The sequence below is a fragment of the Corythoichthys intestinalis genome, chromosome 6 (assembly GCF_030265065.1).
Source record: "Corythoichthys intestinalis isolate RoL2023-P3 chromosome 6, ASM3026506v1, whole genome shotgun sequence".
Lineage (NCBI taxonomy): Eukaryota > Metazoa > Chordata > Actinopteri > Syngnathiformes > Syngnathidae > Corythoichthys > Corythoichthys intestinalis.
The window spans coordinates 33776810-33802279 of NC_080400.1; the positions used below are offsets into that span (position 1 = coordinate 33776810).

Consider the following 25470-nt stretch of genomic DNA (forward strand, 5'->3'; position numbering starts at 1 on the left):
ACGGCGCCCGATATATTAAGAGTGACAAAGTTTGGATAGGGATGCTAAGTGTAGGATTAGCTGGTCAAAGTAACATGTTACAAGGAAACGTGCAGCAAGCCACACATGCCAAGCTGCAAACACATACACACACTCACAAACACGCACAGATCCACAGACAGACACTCACACCCCTTCATTGCTGCTACATTCTATGTTTCATAGGCTGCCTTTTATTCATAACATTGCATTTTACACCGCAGTGTCTGGGCCAGATTAAGGGTTGTCTCCTGCGGGATGCTCGTGCTTACTCGACCCCAAAGAGTCTGCAAAGTATTTGGCTCCTCTCGAATAGCAGTATGAACATGAACATCTGGCAGTGCTGATCTGTGAAACTGTCTGATAAACGCCTATCCTGGAGCAAACTTTGTTCCTTATTGCCTACGATTTTTATGACATTTTGATGTGAAAAGCTGCGGTTGACTTTTTTGAAAAAGTATAACAAAAACAAAAACAAAAAGTCAAACTCGCTGTCACAGCTGTACATAAAAAGACTACACAATCTTTAAATTCCAAATCAAATAGCAGGGTGTTACCAGCTCCTCAGTGTTTTACACTAGAAAATTAAGCCCTTATACGTATGTCCTCGAGAAGATACCTTAATTCTGAATCTCTAATTCTGTTCACATTTGTGTTATTCATTTTTTCCTGTGTATTTCTTAATTCAGTTGTGCAATATGCAGGGATATTAAAGAGATATAATTGATATGATGTCATTTTTACTCGAATTAAGACAATCTTATTGTGCTTATCAATGGGAAATGTTCATCTTATGCGTTGACTGTTAAAATATTCCTTAAAATGTTCCAATCATAGCATAGTTTTATGTTATAACTAGTGTTGCACCGATACCATTTTTTGGCCCCGATACCGATACCTGGCTGTGCAGTATCGGCCGATACCGATACCATACCGATACCACCCCGTTTATATACTGTATATATATATATATATTTTTTTTTTTTTTTTTTTCCCCCAAAGAGCTACATAATTGGATGTGAAATCATTGCTATCAAGGCTTTGGTAGGCTGTTGCTTACCTTTGCATAATAGGAAAAAGACTAGTACAAAGTATAATACTAGCCCAGCAGTAAGAAAGTAAAAATAAGTTCATAATAATAAACTCTGAATGAACTGAGTAAACTTTTTTAAACCTCTCAAAGGCCAAACAGTGCAACTTTCATGAAATTATTGTCACATTCTGCTGCTGGTTAGATTGTGTTTTGTTGCTGAGCTGTTAGTGGCGGCGTTCCTGACGTCGCACCTGAATCCAATTCAGGTTCATCAACGCAGCATTTAAGCACGGGTGAGCTCAGAGAAGGCTGCCGAGATATTTGCTTTGCTGATCGCCATTTGACATCTCGCACTATAGTCTCGCTACATTTGCTTGTTACGCCCCTGCATTGTGTTTTTTCTGTTAGTGTGCTGCACTCGTTTGTAACCTCTACCCTGTGCAGGTATTTGAGTGTTTTTATTTTGGCTTTTTGGTTCGCTGCCTATCGTCTTAGTAAACCTTCGAATTTGTAGTATTGAGCTCCGTCGACCTGCTGTCACGGACTCCTTTTGTTATTTCTACTATCCCACGATCGCGTGTTATTTTTTGTTCGCAATCATTAAACCCTTGTACGTATCCCCCACTTGTTGTCCGCTTCGAGGTCCAACCTTGTTTCCGCATTTGCGGATGCTAACAATTATAAGTAATAATATTTGACCACAGCATCCCGTCTCTCTATTAGCCTCCTTTTTTCGAGAGGGGGGGCTCAAACTCGTTGTGTTCGTTCACGTTTCGTCTTCAAATGTTTTATCAGGTTCGAGGTATTGAAACTGGCCGATTTAACTCCACATCTCGAAACTTTCAGGCCGCAAATCTTGCATGCAGCCATTGATTTTAATTGACGGGATATCTATTTTGAAATATTTCCCGACCGTCGCCATGTCGGCGACGCCAAGCGGCCTTGTCTTTGGTCAGGAGTGGCTATTGGCCCGTTCTCATTGATCTGAAGCAGGCCAATAGCGATAGCTGCTTGGTGTTCACGTGTCATCACACAACACAGAGACAGAGTGTAGTGAGCGCCAGGAGAAAAAAAAAGGCTGCGGTCAAATGTTATAATAATGGACCGGTAAATGGTATCGGCGCCGTCTTTGTTGGTACTCGCCGATACCGATACCACCATTTCAGTCCGGATTGGTGCCCCCTGCCGATACTAGTATTGGTATCGATGCATCTTTAGTCATAACAGTTTGACCTTGGAACACATTGTGTTTTTAATGAAAAATGTTTGTTGACGAGAGTCCTGAAACCAGGGGTCGCGTTAACCGAATATTTTCCGTCGTTGACCGATTTTTTTAAAACGGTGCCGGACAGGTTGCAATTCACACCCCAGACCACAGGGTGGCGAGTGAGCATATTAATTAGCTATTGTCTCTCTTGATGCATGACGTCGTTGGCCTTACTCTGAAAAATGTCAAGGCAACTGAGTGTCCGAAGTTTCTTCAAAAAGCCCCTAAACGACGATGGTGTTGATAAAAAACTGCACAAGCGGGCACGCAATTCAAGTCCATGCACACCAGGAGGAAGGTGTCAGACTCCGTTCAGGCCACAGCAGGTGAACTGTTAATTTCATCCTTCCTTAACGTAGCCTACCTACTAGGGCCACAGTCAGCTGTTTTTGTCACTGCGGAGAAAAAGTTACATATTCATCTGCTTGATGTGTGATGGCACGGTGTGGATTCTCTGTTAAGCTTGTTCGGACAGAATATTAATTTAAAATGAATGAAAACTAAATACTATTGAATATGTTGAAGCGGTATGCAATGTTAAGAGTCTTGTTAGCTCGAATTGCTGTGTCCAGCCGCTGTAGCTCTGCTGCTCTCTGTGAACTCTCTATTCAAGCCGGAACGCGCGCGGCTCTTAAGTGTCTCTGTCACGTGACTGTGTCGTAGCCGGTAACGCGCTCGGCCAAATGGACACACAAGTACGGAAGGTGAATTATGCCAAACAAAGGGTCACCACAATGTCATTATCATCATTTAAAAAATGTAAGTGACGGGTGAAAACAGATTATGACCGGATTTTTATGACCCTGTCAGTCAAAATGACAGACAACGAAAAAGTCTAGTGCAACCTCTGCCTGAAACTGATATTTGTTACTTACTTTTGGTTAAAATTATGCAAAATTCTCAAGACAATATCAACTCAAAGCATAACACGTTTAGTTAGATGTAAATTTAAGTGGAGGAAAAAAAAACAGGAAAACAGGGTTCCGGTGCATTTTGCATCCTAAACAGGAAGTGGGTGTGCCTTTCTCCTCATCCTTTGCCTGCTTTTATGGTCTATCAGAAAGGTTGGGAGAATTAGTCATATTAAAAAATCTTTCCACATTCAAAAAAAAAAAAAAAAAAAATGAACACAAAAGCATGGGTAATTGTAGAGAATTTATTATTGCACTATGCCGGGATCTATAAGGTTCCATTTGAGGATATCATGTGATTGTATCCTCTTTTTCTTAGCCATGAGGGCGTACTGTCTAGAATGGATCAAATAATAGAAATCACCTCTTGTGAAAGGGAAATGCTCTTGAAGGGTGTGACCCGCTATCCGTGCCAGTCCAAATACCTGGCGCTGGGAAGCAGGAAGATCAGGGTCGAGGGGTGACTGAGCAGAAGCTTATCTGGCCTTCCCAATGGGCAACTCATACTGTACAGAATCTTTGCGACATCAGCCCCTTGCACTTGCAGCCTTGGCCAGATAACAAGTCTGAGGGCATTCTTGGACAGTTATCAGAAGCAGAGTTTCCTCTTTTCCTGCCTGGATAGACCTGCCTTTCTGCTTGTCAGCCTATCATTGTTTTTGCAGCACCCTCTCGCTCCTCTGGTGGTGACACTATATGGCCGACGTAAAGGATATGTAGCTTTTTTTTGCGACGGGAGTTGCGGCCATGTTTGTTTTATGTCAGCACAGCAATGTTTGCAGAATGAAAAGGTATCCGCGGGAAGTCATTCTGGGCGTTGTCCTAAAAGGCTTAGTTTCACTTTTCATAAGGATTTGTTTGGCAATATCTCTGTAGAAATATGCATAGCTGGTAAAAAAAAAAAAAAAAAAATGAAAAATGCGAATTATTTAAAATACAACTCTATTTTTTTAGAAATATGATTCTAAGATTGCATTAACTAACACAGCCATCATCTATATCACAGGAAACTTGTAAGGATTGTAAGGATAAAATGTTTTGCATTTTCTTTGACTTTTTGTGGCAAAACTTATTCAAAGCAAGGAGACCATTATGGAAAACGACCTTGAAAAAGCAATTCATGCTTTTATAAGCTCAAGGCTGGACTACTGCAACGCACTTTATATTGGTCTTCCCAAGTCCTCAATTTCTCGTCTCCAACTTGTTCAAAATCCTGCTGCTCGATTTTTAACAGATACACCAAGACGTGAACATATTACCCCCGTCCTATCATCACTCCACTGGCTTCCAGTCCATTTTAGAATTGATTTCAAACTTTTACTGTTTGTTTTTTATTCTATTAATGGCAAGGCTGCTTCTTACCTATCGGAAATTTTAGCCATCTGTAATTCTGGCAGGACTCTTTGTTCTACCGGCAAACTTCATTTGCACGTTCCGAGTTCCAAAATCAAACAGTGGGGAGACCGATTTTGCGGTTGCTGCCCCCAGGTTGTGGAATAGTCTTCCCCCTGAAATTCGCACCACTATGAATTTAGGCCTTTTTAAATCTCGGTTAAAGACACACCTTTTTAGACTCACCTTTCCCACAGATTAGTGTAGCCTGGTTTTATTTCTTAAGGGTTTTTAATGTTTTTTAATTTTATTTGTTTTATTTGCTTTCTGACTTTTATCGTGATGCGTTGTTTTGTTTCTTTTCTTTTTTTTCTTAATGTCATTGTATAATACTTTCATGCCTTTTATTTACTAGGAGCCATGTTTGTCTTTGTTGTAAAGTACTTTGGGGACCTTTAAGGTTTTGTAATAGACTATATAAATAAATTTGATTTGATTTTGAATTTGAAAAGGCATTATATGCTGATTCAGGGGCCATTTACATGGTGACGCTCCAAGAATATGCCAAATTTCGTTTCATTTATATGGTCCCTTCTTGGTTCCGTCTCCATTCGAGCGATGTTGCAATTTCGTTTGAAAATGATGTCGAATTGATGCCAATAATACACTTCCTTGACAACAACCTCCTCACCCCGGAAGACAACATACCCGCCCACTTAAAGCAATGGCGTCCATGCGTTTTTTTCTTTTGTTTCAAAAGACACAAAAATGTGAACATAAACTATATTTAAATTAAGGATATTATAAAAACTGTCAATTAAAGCAGACATTCCACCATGTTATCTGGTTTGAATGGGCATGCGCAGTAGCTGAAAGTATACAAAGTGGCGTGTGCGAGTGCTGACGTTATCTTAGCGAGAGTGTTCTATTCATATTGTTGCGGTGCAAACCGCACAATCGAATCATTCCGCTTTGGGGGTCAGAATCAAAAATGTGCATCCTTGCCTTCCATTTTTGCCGTCACCATGTAAAGGTGAGGCCATTCCGCAACACAATCATTGTGTCTTGATGTCGCAGCGTCACCATATAAACGGCCCATCACATTCAAAAAAATTAAGTCACCATGCCCTAATGCAATATGTTCTCTACTATCAAAGTTCTAGTTATACTTTTATTATAAATTCATGCATTGTCTCCTACTAATCACAGTTCTATTTGATACTTTTATTACATTTAAGAAAAATGTGATGTGTCAGGTGTGTATGCAAAGCACAAGCTAAGTTGAGGTGGACTGTTTATTGTTTCTTCTCATAAAATAATCATTGATCATTTTTGATAGAAAAAAAACTCACTCACTCACTCATCCTCTGAACCACTTATTCTCACGAGAAGCGTGAAAGGCCTTACGCGCCTATCCCAGCTAACAACGTGCAGGAGGCAGGACACATACAGTACAGTAGAGGCAGACAACCATCCACATACATACTCCCACCTACGGACAATTTGGAGTGTTCAATTAGCCGAAAATTCGTGTTTTTGGAATGTGGGAGGAAGCCGGAGTACGCCAAGAGAACACTTGCAGGCACAGAGAGGACATGTAAACCCCACTCAAGGAGGCCGGAGCTGGGATTGAACCAACAACCTCAGAACTGTGAAGTGGACATGCCGCCCAATCTTAACTTTCTTTAATCTAAAAGTCATTTACGTATTACATAGTCTACAATTATTGTATTATATAATCTATACAATTTATTGTTTTTCTTTATGAAGTGAAAACAAACATCTAAAATATATGCATCCACAAGTATATATTGTCTTATGGTCACAAAAAACTGCAACATAAAGTGTGTAAACGCTTTTATACAGTATACTGCAATCTATACTTAATCTTTCCAACAAGATGCAAAAGTCTTGACTGCTTGCTTTTCAAGCATCACATCATATACTATACAAACTCATGTTCAATACAATATGCTCTGAGTAGCCAATCATCTTCCTGGAGCGTCCACATTGTTGCCTCAGCACCTGTCACTGATGCATATCCACCTCATGCGTCTTGCCTTTTTCCCCACAATCATTGTATTCACCGTCTGTCTTCACCCAGCCTGCTGTGGATGGAACTCATCAGCACACCGTTTTTTTTTAGCTCCTATTTAATATGGTCCTATTCTCTTGAAGCTGGTTTGTCCCATTTTGGCACACAAAAGCTACACCTGCCGCCTCAGCTTGTTCAAAAGCTCGCAGGCAAAGTGCCCTATACTTTTGTGAGCACTCCTACAAGCAAATTGCTGACTTTTACTTCCCTCTTTCTTTTTCTTTCCCCATTCCATCTATTTGTAGCCCACATCCCTTTCCCATCACAAAAGAATGGATTCTATGCAGAAATAATAACATGAATTGCCCCTACCTTCTTTGGTAGCCAGACGTGGGGATGGGTCTGTGTGAGATGGTGTATTGTAGGATAATGATGAGCTACCTGTAGGGCAACAAATGCAAATGGTATTATATTCTCACGAAATTATAACATTTATTAAAACATTGAATGTGCAATTACAATGAGAAAAATATATTAAGAAATCCCTGAAAGCAACACCGTGGAACATCTACTGGCAGCGTATGCTTCAACCCTTCACGGAAGTCAAAAAGCAAATAAAAGCGTAAGTTATAGATATCAAAAGTGAAAAATGCACATTCATAAGTGGCAATATGAGCATTTTTAACACTGCAAAACATTGTTTTATATATTTTGTGCATGGAACTCTGAGAACTTCATAAAAACTAAACAGGAAAAAAGCTGTCAACCCTTGCCCTAAACAACATTGTTCGCCACTTACTGTTTACTGTATGAAAGTCTAAAAATCAAACAGTAGATGGCAGTAAGAAGTCCATTAGCACTAAGGCTGCTCTAATTTTCTGACCGGTGGGCCCATTTTGGACCAAATAAATTAAGAATGGGCATTATTTTTACTAAACTGAATAACTCAAGTACTATACTGAACAAGCAAGGTTTTAACATGATCAAATCTCCTCCAATGTAGGAAAAACTCCAGAAGTGCTTCAATTACAAAGTCTAGGGCTGAATAATTAAGGCTGCCTGGTCTTTTCACCGTATGTAGCAGAACCCCATGCTGCATTCCTGCACTTACACAGGCACCCTGGGCGGCACCAAAATGCTCTCTTAATTTTAGCTGCCCCAGGCATAAATCAGCGAGTGGAAAAACAGACCTAAAAAATGCACAGAGAAAACACAAGAGTTGCTACTGCGTGGAGTGTGTTAAGATTTAGCACACAGACAGCTGCTGAGTTGAGAGGAAAGTTATATTTTTTCTGGACAAAATGAATAACAGTGGAGGAAAGTTTGTCCATGATTTGATTCAGATCGTCTGTGCCTGCTAGTGCTGAGGGGGATGGAGTAGCTAGCCAACATTGGCTCTGTTATTTTAGGGGGTAGAGCTAATGGGGGAGAGGGGTGCTCCACAAATGTACGCTTGCCTCCCAACACCCACCCCTCCAAGTTCTACCTATTCCACGGCACCCCCTAGGCTCTGGGTCTCGTTTAGAGACCCGGGGCCTCAGAACAGGGAAACCATTGTATGAGCCAGGGTCCCTGCACAGCAATCAAACGCAGCTCCTCATACAAAAATAATTCCTCATGCTGAGTGCAGGCACGTAAGAGGCAAGCAAGCCACCAAAGCAAGTGTGTTTGGAATAAGGGAGAACGTGTATAGGGGAAAAGAACAGAAATCAGTGGCAACTGAGGGAAGAAGGAAAAGAGCTGTTTAACCCTTCTCCTACTGTGCGCCACATATGTGGGCTGACCCAGACAGGCAAACAGGCAGCATCGCTGAGAAAACCTCAAACCATCCCGCAGAGAAATTCAGGATTGCTGGAACGTGTAAGGGGAGAGCAGGGAGGGGTGAGAGCGAAGCAAGAAATTCAAATGATAGAGAATTTTGACTATGCTGCATATTTATTTGGATGGCCTCTTGCTCTCTTTGAAAACAAACACATCCTGGTAATCTGACAGCACAGTGGCCCAAGTGAAAAAAAAGATCAGTCTTTCTTGTTCCAGATTACGTAATGTAACTGATGTTAGTTAAAAAAAAATAGGTCCTCAAGTCAGGCAAGGCCTAACACTAACAGAGTTCAGACTCAAGCATATCGATGGTTCTCTGTCAACTCAGGTTGTTTATTCTGTGGAACCACAGGATATCATCACCTAAACATGTGGCATAGCTTTTGTCAACAAACAGAAGTTCCAAGTAACCTAATGAGTACTACATCAGTTTAAGGGAGACAATAAGGCCACTGTCAAAAGAGTGTCATAGTATACAATAATATATGAAGGATATAAGGGTACCGGTATATATAAGGCGGAAAACACAGACAAGGCTGAAAAAGCAGTTTCTGCTCTTGCACCCCCCCCCCCCCCTTTTTTTTTTTTATTTAAATAAACTGCTGTATTTTAAGCTAAAAGAACTGTTGTGCTTGATAGAACAATATGTCTATAAGCTGTGATAGCAGTTTCATGGCGCTTTAAGCCCCCAAACTATTTTTAATTAGTCCGTTTTACCCTGGAGATCCCCGTTTACAGACAACACACAACAGCTTTTGTTTCAACCCAGCCATAAGAATAAGCTAAGTAATTATATTTATTATTTAAATGGCTGTAATTTTTAGCTTAGAATGATTAATTGATATCTAGTATTTCGTTTAAAAAAAATGACTTTAGAAAATTATTGACTCGCATATTTTAAACTTTTAAACAAATTATGTCACAATGAAAAAAAAAAAAAGTCTGTAAATAAGTAACAGATATCGACCTCATAGCTATCACTTAATTGTATTTTTTTTTAGTTACCGTCACATTTTCCCCGATATTTTAGATGATAAATAATTGATCCAAACAAATAAAAAATGTTTAAAAGGGTAAATACACTGCTCACATACAGTGCCCTCCATAATTATTGGCACCCCTGAAAAGCCTTTTAGCTTCTAATATATTTTTTTTTCTTAATTCAAATGTTATGGGACCTTAATGGAAAAAAATCCAACCTTCAATACAAGTGCATTCATTCAGTGGGGAAAAAATCCCACATAAAGAAAAAATTATTTGACATCAAATAATGTGTGTCACAATTATTAGCACCCCTGGTGTTAATACTTTGTACATCCCCCTTTTGCCAACAAAACGAGTTCTGGGGACTGAGATGGCCATGGGAGGAGCTTGATTTTGTGTCTGGTGAACCATTTCTGTGTAGATTTGGCCATATGTTTAGGTTCATTGTCTTGCTGAAAGACCCAGTGACGACCCATCTTCAGTTTTCGGGCAGAGGGCAACAGATTTTGATTTAAAATGTCCTGGTATTTCAAAGCATTCATGATGCCATGCACCCTAACAAGGTTCCCAGGACCTTTGGAAGCGAAACAGCCCCACAGCATCACTGACCCACCCCCATACTTCACAGTGGGTATGAGGTGCTTTTCAGCATGCGCATCTTTCGTGGCACGCCAGACCCACTTAGAGTGTTTGTTGCCAAAAAACTCAATCTTGGTCTCATCTGACCAAAGCACACGGTCCCAGTTGAAGACTGGGACCGTGTGTATTTTTGTGTGAGACGAAGATTGAAAAAACACATCTTTTTCAGGGGTGCCAATAATTATGGAGGGGACTGTAAATTACAGCAAAAAAGTGTTCTTTTAATTTATGTGAGCCGTATACAATATACTGCACTGCAGCAGTGCAGTATATTTGAAAAAGAAAATCTCGACCACTCCTTGATGTCTGCAATTTCTGCATTACAACCCTTGTTATATCACCATGTTTCACCCATATAATCCTACAAAAATCCAGCTGTGGCCATTCACAGCTTTGTCTTGACACTCAATGATACATGCCTTCGAGTTTTCGGTTTGAAACAAGGGAAGTATGCGGTAATATTTTGTCAAAATGTTGGCGTCTTTGATTATGCTCTCTCATGCTCTCACTTACAGTTAGGGTTTCGCTGTTTAAACTTTGTTTTTTTTTTAACTGCTCTCCTCTTCAAATTTTTTCTTCCCCCAGAAAATTGAGATTTTAAGCTTTCCAATGATGTACCACACATGCATATAAGAATAGAGTGTCTGATTCTGTTTCCGTTCCCTTCCCTGTCTGCGATGAGGCTCGCCTCTGATTGGTTGCGCGCGATGTCAGACAATGCAGCTTGCGTCTCAACTCTCAACGCCCTCCCACGCAAGTTTCAACTTCCTTAAGAACGAATCAGTGCAGAAGGTAATTAGTTCAGTCTCATTCCTCCAAGCAATTTGTTCTTTTTGAACGAAACGTTTGCCATCGACTCAACACTATTGCATTGATTTCAGTGATCTTTGGAACCACAAACAATTATGATCGCTTGACCATATACCAAGAAAAAAATACTCCCCCATTAAGTCACCTGGAATTGGGGTCAGCTCTTTTGCATGGGATAAACATTAGTGGAAAAAGATCGATTTAGTTTCAGAGAAAACGGAGTGAATATTATTTAGAAAGCAGGCGCCCATCATGAAGTCTGTCCAACTGATTATCCAATTGTCCAATATCAGCATTCCTATTTGGCAGGTGCCATCTGCATCTCCACTTGTTTCAAAGTGATATAAATTCTTGTAGAGCTAAACGTCTGATGTCCCACGTTAAAAACAGCAGCTGCATACTAGCTTTGTTGGGGCAGCTAGCAGTTGACGTCTAACAAGGCCAAGTCAGCCAGGCAAGCCAGCACCAAGCCAATGATAACCTGCCAATAGAAGGAACTAATACACAAGGAGCTCAATAAAAATGTTGCGAGGGTAGAAAAGGGAGAGAAACATTTTCCCTACTCAGCCTTCAAGACCAGATGTTTATGGTCTGTATAAACTATTGAGGGTTAGGGAATGTCCCCCACTCAGCAACAGTGCGGTGCAGAAGCCCAGACTTATCGTTCGTTTTTTTTTTTCTTCCACTTTCCCATTTTAACTTGACTCCCACTATTATCCATCCAGATACACATGAAACAGTGACAAGGGAGACACAGTTCTATTGTTGTTTAGTGATAGCTAGCTGCTCACTCATGAGCAGCTTGAATTGTGTCTATACACTTTTTTAAAAAATATATTGAACTAGTTATTACGCTTACATCCCTAATTTGTGTCTACTCCTATAACTTCGACAGTATATTCTTGCCTAACCTGGCTTTTTCCCCCGTGTGTCGAGTTCCCTGCACATGTGGAATCAAACCGACATACATGGGTGCTGTAAAGCAAACACACCACGGTCCTTCCCCGACAGACTAATTTGAACAAATTCTCCAATTGCACCCCAAATTGAAAGCACATTGCGTTGCGGACAGCCATCATTTATAAAAATCTGGATACGTTAACCAAGGATCAAGCCAAAATATGGTATTGGCAACTACCCTTGTTACAACAGGCAGCTGGCTGGCCAGACAGATGTTCTTATTGTTCTGGCAGAGGCAGTGTTGCTGGTACCTGAATAATGTATCTGCACAGGACGTGGCAACTATGTCTGGCTCCACTATATGGCCGCAGGGTGGGGAAGTCTGTCCTAACCCCGCGCCCAGTGTACATTTAGACTTAAATGACTGCATGGAATGTTAATCAGAGGTTCATAAACAGACTCACGCAAGATGCACACAGATGTCTATGAAATGATTGCATTGTCAATTTAGACAATTTACTGTTTGGAGCTGTGTGTAGGATAATGAATGAAAGAGAAGTCCATTAAATATCATGTGACCTATAGTCACTAATACTTTCAGGGCTTGGCTCAGCTGTAGCCTCCATCATTTTTTGGGTGGGGGTGGGGGGGACTTGAGATGCTCAGCCTGCCTCCAAACTCGTGAGTGAAGCCAGGAGTCTTATTATCTGGACAGGTTTACTCTCCACTATGATCGTGCTGCAGGACCAGAGTAGCAAATGTATTTAGTTACCAAATCATTGTCCCTGCAGGGTCTGCCTCTACCCTCCATCTTCCTACTTTGTCTCTCTTAAACATTTGGTACTAACGCACTTCATCTTGCCCGTAGGCTTCCAGTATCAATAATATGCCGTGTGCTTCCCAGACAGCTGCTCTGAAGCTGGTCAGCTCAAGCACGGGAAGGGAGCATTCATTGCTTTTGTTTGTCGGGAAATGATCCAAAGCAATTTCAATGGGCAAGCGAAGAGGATTCCACAGCACACACGGTCTAAATCAAAAGAGGGGGCAGCAACGGGCAAAGTCACGGTGCAGCACGCTTAAGCCATAGCTAAGTCATGTAGCTGGCGGCCATTATGAAAACTGCTGTGCCGAGTGGCAGTCAGACATATCCACACACTGCAGCATTGTACAATGAGGCTGTTATACTCATGACAAGCATCCCTCTCTACCCTGACAACGTGCACGGCGAAAACTGTTGACACCCTCAAAGTACAGTTCCCATTACATCACACTGAGGCCCATCGCAATGTTTTGGGAGTAATGTTAAATTTAGTGGAGACATCAGTCACTCAGCTCAATGTGGTTTCCTGATATTTTGCAGCAGTGAAAGCAGCACTTAATGTTCTTTAGTTTAGAATGCAAAGTATTCAATCATAGTTCCAGCAGTTTCTCTGATAATCACTGAGACTGAGCTCGTGCACTTACAATTTTTATCCTTACCAGATGTTATATTTTATATTTCAAAGGCATTTGCATACTGCCTCAGCCAATTGATTTGGGTTCCCAGCTGAAACATATGAAGTGGGATTCCATCAAGAGCCTCTTCAAAGGTAATAAGCTCGAATTTAGTTGCCTGGACTCACTGGCGTAGCCTGCTTCCCGAGGCAATGCACCTGGACTTCTTTCTAAAGACCATGTGGTGTATGGCACAGCAAAGTGCAGCAAGACATGTTAGATGATGAATATCTCAATAGGAAGGAGCTCTTTCCTCTTTATATGACACTGCTAATGACTGGTAAACAATTATAATAGATAATTTTCAAGATAACCAACAGAAAGAAAACAATGGACAAGGTGTTAAAACTCAGCAAAACAAACAGGAAACTAAAATTTTGTAAAATAAAAATGACCAGTGATTGTCACTTGAAACTCTTATTTCGTGTCTGCGTTTTCCCTTGATGATTTTATCGAATGTCACCCAAACAACCCCTTGCCAGATTTATTGGAAAGTACCATCCTTTGTCCAAAGATTATCTCCCACCAGTTTTTCATGATTTAATCTGGAGGGGAAAAAACCATTTATTCTGCTGACTGTAGTTGAATAAATCATCACTCAAATGGCTGTCAGTGGTTTTGTTTACATGGATACTTTTATTCAGATGAAAAACCTGATCGGAATACAAATGCTTCATGTACTCCCCCCATTTGGAATATTCTAACCCGATCCAGCCCATTCCAATCACGATTCTATTCTGAATGAAAGGGATGGTTTATGTTGATTGATTATCTGATTGGCACGCATGAAAACGCATTAATCCAAACTTTTGGGAAGAACCTTCAATACTGCACATGTCTGTGACGTCAGTATATGCGTTTCTGTTATTCCCAGATGCTACTTGAAGCAGAGCAAGTGAAAGAAAGGGTAGGTGCAAGAATAAACTGGTCAGTATCGATAACAAAATTGTTGCTTGAGATACTTTATGATCTTACAATTATTGTAAAACCTGACTGGGAAAAAAAGAAAATACTCCGAAAAACATTTAAAGAAATGGATGGAGGGATGTATTTTTGACACGGAAGTCGCTACAACTTCGTTCTGCAACTATTTCTGTTATATTTGGTGAATGTGCATGTCAAAATAATTAGTTCCTAGCAAAAATGGGATTTCTGTCCATGAAAACAGTGCATCCAATCACTTTTAATTTGAACGCTGATCAGAATAAAGAAATTGTGTCCATGTACACATAGCCAGTGATTACTTGACCATTTTTGGAACCACACTTACTTTCCCTGAGGTAATTGAGATGAGAGAGGAGAACTTCTGCGTTGTACATGGTGGTGAGCCGGAGGAAGTCGTCCTTGCTCATTTTGCACAACTCTTTTCCATCCGTGTTTTGAAACATGGACGTGTCGATCTCCAACAGGCCGTACTCCTTGATGGCCCACTCAAGCCACTGACGCACGTGGTCCTGTGACCACAATGAAGGATCTGCGCAAATAGGGAAAAGAAGCAGTAGTTTATTGTCTACAAATACTACTTGAACTTGCATGTGGCATAAAGGAATAGGAAAAAATGAACCAGTTGAAAACAGCACGATATATTAAGAGCACATATAGCTCAGTTATTAGATATACATATTTCATTGTCCTGCTTAAACCCTAGGATAATTCATCACAGTAGGATAATGTTTCAGGTAAATCGACTTTTACGGTGAGTCTTCATTTTCAAATCCCTTTCTGTCATTGTTCAACATTTCTTACATGTAGTTACATCTGGAAAGACTTACTCAACAAACCATAGTGTCTGTTGGATATACTGCATAGACTATTTGGAACCCGAGACTTATAGCTGTCAAGGTGCAGCCTATATGTGCTGGAAGACTTTTGGACTGTCTGCTTCAATTTCCAATTAACCTGTGAGACTGCTCCAAAAGCTAATTCTTTTGTTCTCATTTTCTAAAATAAAATCCATTTTAACTTTTACTTTATAACTGTTTTTGTTGTTGTTGTTTGATTTTTGAATAATTCTGGCAATTTCAACATTTCTCATATGTTACAATGCTGAAACTGCATTTGCAGCTACACAAATAGTGCTGTTTCACATTCTTTAATAATTAACTTGGTGAAAGCATTGCAGTTAAAGTGCATATGACAACAGAAAGCATGTTTATTTCATATTACATGTAAGATGTATGCACACGTATTTTAAGCTCCTGAGTGAAATGGACCGCTTGGATGTGTGTGGAAGCGATCGATATATTTATTCAACTTTTTGAGTAACGCGCCATGAAAATGAGTGACTTCCAGCAAGAGTGTAGGATTGAGGAAGAAGTCAGATATGACGTCAGCGAATGAGGTCATCTTCAGCCAAACTACTGTATCCAGAAGGACTGATGAAAAACAAGGAAAAACAAGTCCAACAAGCCCGTGACATGCGATTCCCCTCCCACTCCCGGCGCCTGCCGTCATCCCCTCATGTCAGCAGCCCGGCCGCTCCCTGGACAGCCAAAGCGTCCATCGGGACTGCTTGCCGGGGCCACAGCAGGGGAATGACGAGCTGTCATAATCATAGTCCGCTGAAACGAGAATGGCCGATCGGTGAAGGCAATCACCCCCGCCGCCGTGTGTGACATGAGTCGGGCTAGTTTTGCGTGATTTTTCGAGTTCGAAAGGCTAGGAAGAGACTTGGAAGAGCCACTCTGTTCGGGGTTAGCATGTAGCCTAGCTCTCATGCCGCCTCTTTTGTTTACGCTCTTCCTCCGTCGCCGAGGATGGGGTAGGGAAATGACAAGAGGCGAACTAACTCAGGTGGCATTAAATACCGTTCGGGAGGTTTAAGGAGTCAGCAGTTTTGACCATTATGCAGTAGTTTAGCTCTGAAGTACTGAATAAATGGATTTTTAATATTTCATACTCCATTTAGCACAAGACTGTTATTTGTCAGGACCATACAATTTATATAGCGATTGGGGAAAAAATGCTAAGGTACAACAAATATCCTGGAAAATATTGGAGAGATAAAAATAATGATGTCATTTTGTGTTGCCCATGCAATCTGCTCTAGTCATCAGCTTCGTGTTTGTAGTCTCTGTCGCCTTTTTCATGTTCTGAATCATCCTCCTCCTCCAAATATGACTCAAACATACAGTGGAGCAAATAAGTATTTAGTCAACCACTAATTGTGCAAGTTCTCCCACTTTAAAATATTAGAGAGGCCTTTAATTGTCACCATTGGTAAACCTCAACCATGAGAGACAGAATGTGAAAAAAAAAAAAAAAAAACAGAAAAATCACATTTTTTGATTTTTAAAGAATTTATTTGCAAATCATGGTGGAAAATAAGTATTTGGTCAATACCAAAAGTTCATCTCAATACTTTGGTATGTACCCTTTGTTGGCAACAACGGAGGCCAAACGTTTTCTGGAACTCTTCATAAGCTTTTTACACACTGTTGCTGGTATTTTGGCCCATTCCTCCATGCAGATCTACTCTAGAGCAGTGATGATTTGGGACTGTCGTTGGGCATCACGGACTTTCAACTCCCTCCACAGATTTTCTATGGGGTTGAGATCTGGAGACTGGCTAGGCCACTCCAGAACCTTGAAATGCTTCTTACGAAGCCACTCCTTTGTTGCCCTGGCTGTGTGTTTGGGATCATTGTCATGCCAAAAGACCCAGCCACGTCTCATCTTCAATGCCCTTGCTGATGGAAGGAGATTTTCACTCAAAATCTCTCGATACATGGCCCCATTTATTCTTTCCTTTACACAGATCAGTCCCTTTGCAGAAAAACAGCCCCAAAGCATGATGTTTCCACCCCCATGCTTCACAGTGGGTATGGTGCAATTCAGTATTCTTTCTCCTCCAAACAGGAGAACCTGTGTTTCGACCAAAATGTTCTATTTTGGTTTCATCTGACCATAACACATTCTCCCAGTCCTTTTCTGGATCATTCAAATGCTCTCTAGCGAACCGTAGACGGGCCTAGACGTGTACTTTTTCAGCAGGGGGCCACTTCTGGCAGTGCAGGATTTGACTCCCTGGCGGCACATTGTTTTACTGATAGTAGCCTTTGTTACTGTGGTCCCAGCTCTCTGTAGGTCATTCACTAGGTGTGGTTCTGGTTCTTGTTATCATTTAGACACAATGGGGTGAGTAGGGAGTTGAAAGTCCGTGTTGCCCAACAACAGCCCCAAAACATCACCGCTCTAGAGGAGATCTGCATGGAGGAATGGGCCAAAATACCAGCAACAGTGTGTGAAAAGCTTGTGAAGAGTTACAAAAAATGTTTGGCCTCCGTTATTGCCAGCAAAGGGTACGTAACAAAGTATTGAGATGAACTTTTGGTATTGACCAAATACTTATTTTACACCATGATTTGCAAATAAATTCTTTAAAAATCAAAAAATGTGATTTTCTGTCTTTTTTTCCACATTCTGTCTCTCATGGCTGAGGTTTACACACGTTGACAATTACAAGCCTCTCTAATATTTTCAAGTGGGAGAACTTGGTTGACTAAATACTTATTTGCCCCACTGTATATCGGTGTATATCACATACTACCTCTGGATCGACAATATCATTCGAAAAATCCAGACTTGAACCAGAATCATTGAAAACCGCTTCCTCCTCCATTAGGCTCAATGCTAAATCCGTTGAAACCGCTCATTCTGCGACGTCATCAACAAGATGGAGGCGCCAGAGCGCTATAATGAGAGGAGGAGCTAAATGGCAGATTTAAAGATGCATTTCTCGTCATCTGCGCTTTGCCAAATTGATGTATATACTTGACAGATAGTTTAGATATTTTAGTTGCACACACTCAGTCGCAGGCTTGTGAAAGCGGAAATTTATTTTTTTATATTTATTTCTCACTAACGACATACAGTATGAAATGTATAAATATAGTTTCATACGCCACAATTTAAGGGCTTGTAACTGTGTATTTTGCGGACTTACCAGCTGGTACAATGACTCTTCGTTCATTGGTAGTCATGTTGGGGGGAGGGGCGTTCTTTTCGTCCATGTAATTTCCATAGTTGATCTGAGATGTGTCGTTACTCCCCACTAGCTTATTGCATTTACCCACGCTGCAGTCCACTGGAGACTCCCTGTTATGCACACACAAATATATTAGGAGGATAAAAATTCTGATGTCTTATGAAATGGTTGCTTGGCAAAAACACACGACAGTGTTAGTTAAAGTGGTTTTCACCAGTGAATTTGATCGGTTTGAAAAAAAAAAAAAGAACAAAAAGTTAACTTGAGATTCAATCGGTTAAATCTAGTATTTTCAGCTGGGCATCAGCGTTTTGTTTGAGCCTTTTGCTGGTAGAAAATATTGTACTGTATTTTTTTCATATCAACATTAAATCCAGTAATAATAATAATAAGGCGCGATTATTGCTAGTTGAAACTTTTCCCAATACATTTTATTTCAAAGCACCTTTCACGATAATCAAGGACACTTTACAACCAAATTCTGGATGCAAGAGATAAAAAAACAAAGTAAACGAAATGATTAAAAGTCAGAGTAGATCAAAATAGCAGAAAAGAAATCATAACACTCAACAACAGAGGATCAGGATGGATATGATAGGTTTCATGCACTTTTGCTCTTCCGCATGCACGTAGTTTTCCCCACACATATTTGTCATGTAAACGCGGAATTAAAATAACGGCAAAACGCCACTTTTGCATTATTGTGTAAGATCATTGTCAGGTAAAAGTAGCGTCAGTGAATTGTGTTGAGAATTGCCAATTTCAGAATAATTTTTATTTGCTTAGTAAGTTTGTTGTCATTAGTCTGTTTCACACAGGTGATTTACTATTTAAGACAAGCACTACAAAATGAAGATATCCCCTAAGAATTTAAACCTGTGATTGAAAGGGATTTTGCCATGGCACACTAGCTTGCTATAAGTGAGCATCAAGTATTGTATACTGTTGGTAATGTTTTCACTGTTTTTCGTTTCGTGTTCTCCAAAACAATATATTCACTAAAAAAATGAATGTACTGTATATTTTTTGCCATTTACATACGTACTGTATTACTGTGACTTTTAGACATTTGCCACAACTAAATGCAATTCCACTAGGTGGCAAAATGAATAATTAACCTGTGTATCCACGTGTTGTTTTCACACAACAGAATTATAGTTTTGTGTTTATCTAAAATAGACCAGATTGTGTTTGCACATAAATCATCCCAATTTAAGTACTGCTTATGCTTTTTTTTTTTAATTATTATTATTATTTTTTTTACATTTTCTGGTGCTGTGCCCTGTTATTTAATTTAAAATCAGAGTTACTGTTGAGAAGGGCGGATATCCCGGGAGTGACAGGGGAAACACCCCCCCACCCCACCTCAACTAAGCTGCTCCTCCCCCAATCCCAAAATAAGTATTTTTGGAGTTTTATACTTAATTGAAATTCACGCAATAATGTGCTATTTAAACTTTAGACTCTTTCTCTCACCCCTCCCTTCTCTGAATATGGTTTAGTCCGCTCCATATGGTAGAAGCTGAACTCCGTATTGTGTGCCTATAGCGCACCGCTGCAGGACCGGGTGAGACATCTGCTCACAAACACAGTCACTCACTCAAGTTCTAAAACATCCCATGTACTAAAATCTCGAGATTCAGATTATGCGTCATTTCTCCTGCATTGCTCAAAGGTCTACTCTCTATTACTGTGTCATGTTAAACAAAGCTTAAAGCTAAGCATAAGGTGATAGTCACAGAGAGGAGAGAAGAGAGGAGCTGCCTGTAACGATTTATTTTTGTCACTCTAAACGGCTAACTGTCTAGATTTTATTATCAGAAATAGTTCATATTTTAATGACATTTTAGATTTATTTCCAAGAAGGATTTATTATTCTAGGTAATGATATAAGAAAGGAAAAGTAACCTATACAGTCCTGATCAAAATCTTAAGACCAGTTGAAAAATTGCTAGAATTAGGTTTTAAGTAGAGCTACAATATGCCAAAGCAAGAAAGAGTGTGAAAAAAGCACTTTGAAAAAATAATTAATTAAAATCAACAAATGAACTGAAATAAGATGCTAATCACCTTACCTAAAGTTTAAGACCATCGCTCAAAAAAATAATTAAAAAAAAGTCTCCAAACCAGAACAAAACATTTTCTCATTAGGACTCAGAAATGACTAGCTCCACCATTCTTGTTAATCATTTAAAAAAATTTGGGCATGCTTGATGCGAGTATTTACAGGAGGTTAGTGGGAACATTGCTGCATGGTGAACATGGCTTCGTGAAGGGCATCAATTGTCTGGAACAGATGATGGTATCTGATGATGATACATAACATTTGATTTCAACCAATTGATTCTAACTAAGGGACAGTTTACATGGCGACTCTGCGACACGAAGACGCAATGACTGTGTTGCGGAGTGGCCTTGCGTGCATATGGTGTCGGCGAAGGCGGAAGGCAAAGACGAAAAATCCTGCGTCCAAAGTGGAAGAATTTGAGTGAGGGGGGATTGCTCCGCATGCATATTAAAGGCTCCCACGGTGCAAGACCGCGCCGATAACGTCAGCACTCATACACGTCACATTGGCCGTGCGCAGCGGTGCTACTAAACATTAAAAACAGCAAATATGGCAGAATGTCGGCTTTAATTTACTGTTTAATAATATTTTTAAATTAAATATGTTGAATGTTTCCATTTTTGTGCCTTTTTGAACAAAAGCAAAATGCCGTTGCTTCGAGTGGGCAGGCATTTTTTTTTCCGGCCTGAGGAACTTTGGTGGGGTCGCCTTGTAAATCTGCACCGCCCCCTAGGGCCTGGCATGAATACTACATCATTTCCATGCGGACTTGCGACATTGTTCGAATGGAGACGGGGCCACATAAATGCAAATTTGAAATTTTTTGTATTCTCGGAGAGTCCAGATGTAAACGGCCCCACCTGGACTAAGAAAGATACCATATCCCTGTTTAAAAATTAAAGTGACAAATTGCAGTAAAAGATGCTGTATTACTCTTAATGTTTATCATTGCCCCCCACAATAATTACTCTCTAAAATGTTACTGTTTATTGTCCCCCCCAACTTTGAAAACGAAACTCCGCCCCTGAGTGTTGGCACATTAGATACAGGAAAATTGTTTCAAATAATCAAGTAAGCTTTACTATGATTGATAACCCTGAGTAATACATACAAAATAATCCTTCCATACATGATCATGTTACATTGAACACATAGTGGCGCTTCCTACCTCGATCCATTCATATGGTCATATTCTCGCTTGACGTTGACCCGTACTGGTTGGTTGATCCACTCCTGCTGTGGGGGTAACGGGTTGATTTTGTGAGTCTGGCCGTAGTCCTGCGCGCCAGATGCAGTCATGTCTGTCTTGGGGAGAGGGGCAGCGGCAGCGTACGCTGGCTCAAATAAGGACTGGTCTTCACTCACCACTGACAGTGCCTCCTGTAAGGAGAAACACTGGTCATGTGGTGTGTCTTTGCTGGAACAGGGTCTACATCTTATTCCTAACAAGACAGCACGATTTTAAAGGGTTAGTGATGTGTAGTTCATTAATGGAGTGAGGATTTGAAGCAATAAGGAATACTGGAAAAGCTTTATTTATAAAAGCAGCTGTCAATCCCCTTGAATAATGTGATACATTTGCAGTTAAGCACTCAGCAGTCAAGCCCACTCAGTCATTTTGGTAGTTTTATTCATTTCATTTCTTCTTAATTTTTATATTCATATTACCGGTAGTCATTTTTATTTGACAACAAATTAAGCAGTACACTAGTGACGGGATCTGTCGTTCACTTGAGGAAACGAATCCATTCCAGTTCATTCAGTAAAAAGACTCGTTCAAACAAATCGTTCAACGAATCGTTCGACCCCCTCATCCCCCTCCCCGCCCAAATGAATCGTTCGGTTAGTGAACGGGAAGTGACGTTGCCGAACGAATCACCAAAGACCGCTTCGCAGTATAACTGAACAGGAAGTGACATTGCTTTTCTCCCTCCCTCTCTTGCACACAGGCTCTCCATTGACCGCTCGTCGTAGTTTCAGAAATGAGTGACAGACGATATCATTCTGCTTTCCCAGCCTCGTCTCCTTTCCGCTGCTGCAAAAGTGAGGGAGAACTTCCGCGTCGTCTGTCGTAATTCTATGGGATCAAAGTCATGGCTTGTGCTTGCATTCCGATTTAGGACACGGTTAAACATTTTCCTTTTGTGGGGGTAGTGGGGGTTTGGGGTCGGAGGCGCACGGACTTTCTTTAGCATGATCTTGATCACATACAATGCTGCTGCTACCAGCCAACGCGGCATGCTTGCGGTCACGAAAATAATGATAAATCGAAAGTTTAATTTTTAAATATGGAACGACCAACACATCATATTGACCTCATGCTCTGTTGTGGGTTTGTTTTTATGCTCATCACTATTATTTTTGGTAATTATTGTTAAAACTAAAGTGTAAATAGCTATTTGTGAAATGTATTGCTCTGAAATGAAAACAATACTACATTTTGATATTAGACCGTTTCATTGCAAATCACTGGTATTATTAAATAAAATAATCCGGTCAGCGCCCCTGTCGTCCCCTCATCTCAGATCGTCAAATGCTGACGAGAAATAATTGTTTGCTCTTTACAATGTCGCCTTTCTACTCTCATTAGTCTGTTAAGAAAAATGTAGACATACTGCGAAATCTCCCGTGCCCGCGTGCATTGTTTTTGGGCGCTTGAGTAGCACATGATGGATGGATGGACATAATTTGTCAAACCAACCAACACCCGACACGCTCTGACACGAAAAAAATGTAAAAAACACTAGGAAAAAATGCACATGTAGATAGTTTCATTGCAAATCAGTATTATGGTGATCATACTATTCTTTTTTCAGTGCACATATGAGGTAAATATCGCTGCCATGAAGCATCCATACAATGACAGCCCCCCCCCACCCCCCACCCCCCACCCCCGCACTGCCGTCACGCGACCGCAGCTCAGCTTTTGCTTGCCTCGTAGCTACCCGCGAAAGTGTTTTTGAACTACTGTAAATTTGATAGTATGTCATCATATGTAGTCCCGAGTCTGCTGAGAAAAGTAGTACACTAAACCATGCTCGCTAGGTTTGTGTGGTGTTTTTGTCTGTTTGAGCAGCATATGATAGGCTCCGGATTAACAAATAAGTGACAAAGTCATTTCCTTTCATTTTTTGACTCGTTCATCGCATGACTGGAAAGTCAAGTTAGCAACAAACTCGGTCAGGAGCCAGAGGACCGAGTAAGTGAACGGGAAGTGACATAACTCAGTCTTGCCCCCTTGCGTGCACGCTGGCTGCTTATTGGCCACACGTGGAAGTGAATGACAGACACCCTGATTCTGTTTCCGCTCCCTCCCCTGCCCGCGATGAGGCTGGCGTCTGATTGGTCTTGTGCGATGTCAGAAGGCTATGCCGCTTGCTCAACGCCCTCCCACGCAGCTAACAAGTCCCAACTTCATAGAACGAATCCATGCAGAAGGTGATTAGTTCGGTCTCGTTCACCCAAACAATTCGTTCAAAAAGAACGAATCGTTCACGACCGATACAACACTACAGTACACATTGTGTACAGATAAATAATATTGATTTCCAAAGGCCTTCAATGAACTTTTAAGTGGTACTTTGATATAAATCTATATATTCACTCAATTAATATGAGTATGGGCACATATTTTATCTACATTTAAAATAAATAAATAAATAAATAAATGTATCTGTCTATTGTATCTGCTATTTGGGTAACCTTCTATCCCTACTCAACTGTGGTGGCTCCACTTCCATGTCTGCTCAGTAAAATTCCAAAATATCAAATTATCAAGTATATATATATATATATATATATATATACACACACACACACACACACACACATATATATATATGGTGCAGCTCCTGACAACTAGCCTTCAGAGCTCATTACTTCTTTTCTGACACTTAAAAAAATGTTTATTTTTCTAGTATAAATATATACAGTATAAATATATATATACACAGTATGTATATATATACAGTATATATATATATATATATATATATATATACAGTATATATATACAGTATATATATATATATATATATACAGTATATATATATATATATATATATATATATATATATATATATATATATATATATATATATATATATATATACATATATATATATATATATATATATATATATATATATATATATATACACACACACACATATATATATATTAGGGCTGTCAAAATGATCGCGTTAACGCGTGGTAATTAATTTTTTTAATTAATCACGTTAAAATATTTGACGCAATTAACGCACATGTCCCGCTCAGACGGTATTCTGCCTTTTGGTAAGTTTTACAGCAAGGTTTTTTGTGCTGTCTAACAGCGAACTCTTGTGGTCGCTTTGCGACATGGTTTATTGTTTTCTTGCCAGTTCAATATGGCTGCACGACGTCTCGGGCTGACGCCCACGTTGTAATGTTATGCTTATATGATCCTTGGACAAGATTTGTCCGTAAGTATGGTTGTTGTAAAGAATGTACATATTATGTTAGTAAGCGAAATGTTATATTTTTTGTATGAGACGCTTTTTGTTTATGTTTAGTGAACCTGTATAGCGTGCTAAGCTAACGTTGTTGCTAATGCAATGCTTGTGTACTTTTTTTTGTAGTTTCACTACGGTCTAAAGAGGACGGTGGTTTGAGGCCATTTTATTAATAAATCAGATGAAAAAGGAAGAAGTCTGATTATTAAGGCGTCGTTCACTAGCTGTCTAGCTTTGGAAAAAGTAAACACTTCAGAGTGAGGACAGCATAGACAGATTTAAATGACAGTAGAGTGAAATGCCCACTACAGTCCTTATGTACCGTATGTTGAATGTATTTATCCATCTTGTGTCTTATCTTTCCATTCCAACATATTATTTTACAGAATATATATAAAATATGGCATATTTTATAGATGGTTTGAATTGCGATTAATTGCGATTAATTACGATTAATTAATTTTTAAGCTGTAATTAACACGATTAAAAATTTTAATAGTTTGACAGCCCGAATATATATATATATATATATATATATATATATATATATATATATATATATATATATATATATATATATATATATATATATATATATATATATATATACATTTGTTATTATTTGTTTTTAATTATTAAATTTATTAGGATCATGGAAGCTTCCACTTGGGGAAAATA

At 39.8% G+C, this 25470-nt stretch overlaps 1 protein-coding gene across 3 annotated transcripts in view; it reads right to left on the reverse strand.

Annotated features, from left to right (window-relative positions):
• The window catches only part of fli1 (Fli-1 proto-oncogene, ETS transcription factor), a 55446-nt gene that overhangs the window by 13012 nt on the left and 16964 nt on the right, over positions 1–25470 (reverse strand). For all 3 annotated transcript variants that reach the window (XM_057838647.1, XM_057838648.1, XM_057838651.1), the window contains 4 exons: positions 21468–21679; positions 18190–18341; positions 14515–14718; positions 6969–7037 (listed from right to left, as the gene is read on the reverse strand). In XM_057838647.1, the coding sequence (XP_057694630.1) occupies positions 6969–7037; positions 14515–14718; positions 18190–18341; positions 21468–21679 (637 nt within the window). The remainder of the gene's footprint in view (positions 1–6968; positions 7038–14514; positions 14719–18189; positions 18342–21467; positions 21680–25470) is intronic.